The sequence below is a fragment of the Pseudochaenichthys georgianus genome, chromosome 17 (assembly GCF_902827115.2).
Source record: "Pseudochaenichthys georgianus chromosome 17, fPseGeo1.2, whole genome shotgun sequence".
Taxonomy (NCBI): Eukaryota; Metazoa; Chordata; class Actinopteri; order Perciformes; family Channichthyidae; genus Pseudochaenichthys; species Pseudochaenichthys georgianus.
The window spans coordinates 41,579,524-41,585,829 of NC_047519.1; the positions used below are offsets into that span (position 1 = coordinate 41,579,524).

The 6,306-nt window shown below is 40.5% G+C and overlaps 2 protein-coding genes across 2 annotated transcripts; both read left to right on the forward strand.

Moving 5' to 3' along the window:
- Positions 1–1,089: 1,089 nt before the first annotated feature.
- On the forward strand, positions 1,090–1,544 carry LOC117461930 (histone H2B 1.2-like). Its single transcript, XM_034103925.2, has one exon. The coding sequence runs from the start codon at positions 1,113–1,115 to the stop codon at positions 1,491–1,493; it is 381 nt and encodes a 126-aa protein (XP_033959816.1). The 5' UTR covers positions 1,090–1,112; the 3' UTR covers positions 1,494–1,544.
- A 1,101-nt stretch (positions 1,545–2,645) lies between these two features.
- On the forward strand, positions 2,646–3,231 carry LOC139432860 (histone H3). The gene has a single exon (XM_071206282.1). It carries the CDS (start codon positions 2,653–2,655, stop codon positions 3,061–3,063), a length of 411 nt encoding a protein of 136 aa, XP_071062383.1. The 5' UTR covers positions 2,646–2,652; the 3' UTR covers positions 3,064–3,231.
- Positions 3,232–6,306: the final 3,075 nt, after the last annotated feature.

Consider the following 6,306-nt stretch of genomic DNA (forward strand, 5'->3'; position numbering starts at 1 on the left):
AAACTTTAAACATCCATGACTTCAACACTTTATCCAGGATAAAAGCCACAGAGCTGCACCTGCAAGGTGAATACAGCTGGCAAAAGAAAAAGTGTTTGAATGCGTACATTAACAGGTTTATGATATCACTGCCCCGTCTAAAACACGATCTGACTTTAATTGCATTTGTCTCCAGTGTTTCCTCAACTTAATGTGTTGCTTAAAATAATACTTCTGCATACAGTATGTGACACTGTGAGTGTTGCACGGCCAGATACGGCTCAGCTGACTCAGATCAGGAGATATGATACATTATGAAGTGATATGCCGCGGACTGTACTTAATGTACTCTGATCCGGTTACTTATGTTGTGGCCGATATTTAAATAAGCTTTCTTAACGCTAATGTTATAATAGTCAGATTGCTCTGAAGATGGAGGTGATATTCTATTAATGTTCACGTTCACACAGTCGGTGATTTTTGCCGGCCGTCTTTCCTGCGACGGCAGTTTTTCTGTATTTCCTTTCTCCTGTAATATGACTTGATCGCTTTAAACTCCGCACACTGAGCTCTGATTGGTCAGCAGGCGGTGCTTTCACTGAGTTGAGCTCTTAGCCTGCAACCAGGTTAGCTGCTTAGCATATATTACCATGGAGATCTAGCCTGCTAAAAAGAGAACCAGCTTCGGATGACCGGAAAGCCGGAGTTTTCCCTGAATTTAGCCGGCTAAGCGAAAATCCTGCTTCGTAGTATACCCCCTTGGACTAGAGGGTGACAAGCATCACTTTCACCTCACTTTTTTATTTAATTTCCAATGTTGGTCATGTTTCTCTGTTGTCCACGTTATACATAGTTAAACACATATGAAAGACTTAAAAGGACATTGATCCCAACACCTTATAAAACCCCAATAATACAAATACATAATCAATGGGGGGTTCATTTTACATGTTGTCATCCAATCTGTTTTGATTCTAAAACTCGTTAAGCGCATGCGCTGTCCTGCTCAGAAGACAACCAATCCCGTGCGAGCAACAGCACAGTTATATTTGCATCATGTGAATATAAATAGACCGCTCTGTGACAAAGACTTCAATCGACTCTGTCGCACCTCTCTCTCTCTCTCTCTCATCATGCCTGCTGAAGCACCCCCCGTCAAGGCGGCCAAGAAGGGCTCCAAGAAAGCCGTCGCTAAGAGCGTCACCAAGACTGGAAAGAAGAGGAGAAAGTCCAGGAAGGAGAGCTACGCCATCTACGTGTATAAGGTGATGAAGCAGGTCCACCCCGACACCGGCATCTCCTCCAAGGCCATGGGCATCATGAACTGCTTCGTGAGCGACATCTTTGAGCGCATCGCCGGTGAGGCCTCTCGTCTGGCTCACTACAACAAGCGCTCCACCATCACCTCCAGGGAGATCCAGACCGCTGTCCGCCTGCTGCTGCCCGGAGAGCTGGCTAAACACGCCGTGTCTGAGGGCACCAAGGCCGTGACCAAGTACACCAGCTCCAAGTAAACTCCGCTGCTGACATACAACAACACAAAGGCTCTTTTAAGAGCCACCCAACCCATCCAAAGAGCTCATCCTGTTATACTCTATAACTACTCTACCAGAAATCTAAATAACTTAAATGTTATTTATACATAATGTTTTGTAAAGCAAGATAAACCATGATTGAATATTGTTCATTCTTCACTACGTGTTTATACCACCTCACTGGTGTTTGTTTTTCCAAAATGAAAATCAATACATTTCACAATATGAAGGAAATATGGTGGTTATTTTACTGCAACCCTGAGAGAAAATGCTAAGTGGTAATCTTTATTTTAGCTAATCTTTAGAGGAGACAAATGAACACATTTATTATTAAATGTTGTCCCTCTGCCACAAACTCTAATGTGCTGTAACAACAATCCAAATGGTGTTTCTTGCTGACACTTAAAGCCTCCCTTGAATCATTGATACCGGTAATACAAAGTTAAGGGGTTTAATAAGAGAAGAGAATCATTTCACCAATCAGTAATGTCAAAAACACAAACGAAATGCTTTACAAATGCTTGTGAAATAAATAATACATATAAACAACATTCATATGGGCACATACATTTCATATGGATAAGTAGGCTATATACCTACATCTTTCACACTAATAAACTCAAATACTTTTAGAAGGTGATCTAATTTTACTGCAGAAGATCATGATTCATTTGACATCTTACACTCACACTAAAAGCTGGTGCCATTTAAAGACTGTTTCTGCTCACTACATTATTAATGAATTCATTCCTTTGGGTTGTAACTGATGTTAATTATCATATTTAACTTTTGGGCAAATGTTTAGTGTTGTTGACTAAATGATTCCTTTATTTCAGGGCGAGTTTTTCACTACAAATTAAATCATAGTTATACGTTAGAAAATGACAGGGCTAGGGTTATATTATATTTAATCATATTTATTTCCCCCTAAACTAAACTAAAGTTCACTTTGAGGATCCCCCGGATCTTCCCCTGTGGAGGAGTGGATTACATTGTCCAATAGTAAAGCAGCTGCTCAGCGCACGTGTCTCCCGGCCTGCACCAATCAGCGCGGCCCTGCTCCGGCAGCTCCTTTATAAAGCCGCTGCTCACAGAAACCCTGCACTCCTTCTCTCGCTGTGAACACTGAGAAACTACAATGGCCAGAACCAAGCAGACAGCGCGTAAATCCACCGGAGGAAAGGCTCCCAGGAAGCAGCTGGCCACCAAGGCTGCTCGTAAGAGCGCCCCGGCCACCGGCGGAGTGAAGAAACCTCACCGTTACAGGCCCGGTACCGTGGCTCTCAGGGAGATCCGCCGCTACCAGAAGTCCACCGAGCTGCTGATCCGCAAGCTGCCCTTCCAGCGCCTGGTGAGGGAGATCGCTCAGGACTTCAAGACCGACCTGCGCTTCCAGAGCTCCGCCGTCATGGCTCTGCAGGAGTCCAGCGAGGCCTACCTGGTCGGCCTGTTCGAGGACACCAACCTGTGCGCCATCCACGCCAAGAGGGTCACCATCATGCCAAAGGACATCCAGCTGGCCCGCCGTATCCGCGGGGAGAGGGCTTAGACTGACCTGCGACCAGAACACCCAAACACAACGGCTCTTTTAAGAGCCACACACACTTTCAAAGAGTTACAATCCTACTCATTATTATGATGACACTTGTTCATATCAGTACATTATCCAAATTAAATGTTTTACATCATTTTAGTCAACCTGAGGACCACAGAGGGAAATTGGCTATAATCTGGCATATCTCTTCTCTTTGCTGAGATTAATGTATTTGTATGCATGGTCCTTCTATAAATAAATACATGCATAAATAACCCTAAACAAATTAACTACCTTTTTTAATAATGACCTTACATGGTCGCCAAAGTTAGGTTCACTTCAGAAAATCAAAACTGTTGTGAGAAAAAACTAATAATTGTTTATAGATAGGAACTTGCCATCCTACTGAAAAACAGTCAAGAGATTTAACGAATAGTTTAGTCCAACGTTTCATTTGATTGGTTTATCCTTATTAACACGTCATTATTTTAAAGGTAATCAAGCCAAGAACCATTAATTTAACAATGTTACAACAGAACATTGAATATGAACTTTAACTAATGCAAAAGTATAAACGGTACTAAAATAATAAAAGGCCATAATATAGTTTGTTACTATGCCAATAGAAAAAAAGTTAATGTGATTAAGGCAAAGTGACAAAACGGATAATATGGATTACTTGACTGTATTTTGCTTTAGTGAAATTGTTCTCCCACCAAGATGTTTGAGGCATCAGTAAAATAAGAAAGCACGTTTTAGATTCATTTCACAACAGTCAACTATTTCCTACAGAATATGACATCAATCTCATAACGGAACAATTGATGAAGAATATGCTTAAGACTTCCTGATCATTACAAATGTACAAACCACATGCAAGTATTATTGGTGATTTCTATCATATTGTATTAGCTTGAAACAGCACTTTTTCACAGTTATGATAAGTTTGTATTAAAACTGTGTATTTTGTTATTATTAATATAAACTTTAGACTATTTCAATTACACCATGTTCGATTTAGTTTTTTTGTTTGGAATTTAAAAGCTATCAAAAATAGTTCAGATATGTTTTAAACCTATTGACAATACACATTTATTTGATTAAATATCGTCAAAGAAATTGAAAATGACAAACAGCTTTGGGGTACATCAGAAGACCTTTATTTGTCCCAGACAGCACAGTTACATAATACACAATACAGCACTTCCATTTTAAAATAAAACATGATAAAAAAACAGGAACACATTCAGGGGGATATAAATATGAGGAGTAGGCAGTGCCGTATCCAGGATTTCCTAAATACAGAGGTCCAAACATGCTAGGGGGGTTCGGGGGATACCCCCCAAGATTTTTGGGATTTTCATGATCTAGTTAGGTGCTTTTGAAGTCCTGTGAGAGGTCACACATTGGATAATATATTGATTTCAAACCATGTCAGTTGGCTGACAATGTCAGCATCAATTATTTTTGAAAGTGTAATACATCATAAGAATCAGTTGATTGTTACTATTAATGATCTGGACATGCAGAAGAGGCTAAAATGATCACTAAACATTGTCAACATTCATTTTCCATGTCTCTCTCCTTTCCATAACCGGCAGCCTCTCTTCCATCTTCTTTAGTCTCTCTGTCTTCTTCCTGTTCATTACTCTCTCTCTCCTCTACTCTTTCTCTTTGTTCAATCTCTCCCTCGTTGTTTACTTTTTGCTCCTCCTTACTTGTCGCTCATGCCAGTGAATTAAAAGCAATTCAGCAGTTTAGTTCATTTCACTTGTTTGTTTGCATTATTTTTTTTATTTAAATCTGTTTTGTTTACAAATTGTGTTTACAATTTTATGTTATTATGACATCATAACTGCAATAGATGTATGTTGTTTAAAAATTATGCCCATTGTAAATGAAGACATTACATCACATTGCATTTAGCTGACGCTTTTATCCAAAGACTATTGTTATAGATATATAGATAGATAGGTGGGGTTATTAAGCCTACATTCTTCTGTCCGACTGTACCTGCAGTTCCTACCTGACTTCCATCACTTTCTCTCTCTCTCTTTCTCTCTGCCTGTCCTGTCTCTTCCGTACCAAAGCTGAGCTTCGACTGACGTAGTCTTTTCATTATATCTGAGTCAGTGTAAAAAGAAAACAATACAATGTTATATCTTCAATGTTTTACTCAAATTGAAATGAAAGAAAAGCATTACAACGTTTGTTAAAAGGTAATCCTTCTGACATTGGATGAATGTAATTAACTTTAGCTCTCTAGCTAGTTTATTCACGCAATTTAAACCAAAGTATAGCCTAAAGCTGCAATATAAGTTAGTGTGCATGTTTTCGGACGTCCACTGACTAACGTAGAGCGTTCACACAGGATCTGCTGGTCATATGATGTCCTGATGGACAGAAACACAAGCAGCCCGCTGGACTCAGATCTCTAGATACCTCATCACTCCTCTGCTGCTCCGATACAAGTCCGGTCTGCGGTGGTTTGTTGATACATGTCGTCTTCTTCTGTTTGCTTTAATCGAGGCTACGTAGTTATGCAGCGCCCCCATCGTCAGTAAATGGAAGTACTACAAAGAACCCCATTTCGTGCAATTATTTCACAAGTTTTGTTATATACACAGCTCGAAAAAAATGACCGAGGTCCGGACCTCGGTGACCTCAATGGTAGGTACGGCCATGGGAGTAGGTAGTAGATGCATCAGTAGCCTGTTAGTGTCACATTGTACAATGATGAACAATAAATACATAGGCCGAACTTGTTAACACTGTGCTCTTCTGACAGAGATTATACATCTATTCAATACATTTACTAGAATAGCTCCAGGTTTAGTGTCTTTCTTTGTTAGTAGCAACTGGAAGAAGACGTGAGCTTCCTTGTGATTGGACGATCTTCAATACGCTCGCTGATGGCCAATCAGAGAGCAGCTGGTGGCTATAAAGAGCCGCTGTGGCGAGCAGACTGTCACACTTCTTTGTAAATCTATGCATCCTGAAAGGGCCACACCGAATGGTTTAAGTTTGTCATAACCGTCAGCATGCCACGTGTTCGGTCCCATTGAGTGGTAGGTTCTCCTTATAAACCTTCTGCGAGATCTCCTCTCGCAGCCTCGAGGGTTAAGCTCCCGAAGCAAATTCTGAAGACTGTACTTTTGTTTTAGTACCTGCCACATTGTTCGGTATCCAAACAATTGTCCAGGTCCACGAAGTTCCAACCTGATGGCGTTAATTACAGCGATTTGAGAGGAATAACCC

Excerpts from the sequence above, each read along its gene's own strand:
- LOC117461930 (XM_034103925.2), top strand. The coding sequence starts at position 1,113 with ATGCCTGCTGAAGCACCCCCCGTCAAGGCGGCCAAGAAGGGCTCCAAG.
- LOC139432860 (XM_071206282.1), top strand. The coding sequence starts at position 2,653 with ATGGCCAGAACCAAGCAGACAGCGCGTAAATCCACCGGAGGAAAGGCT.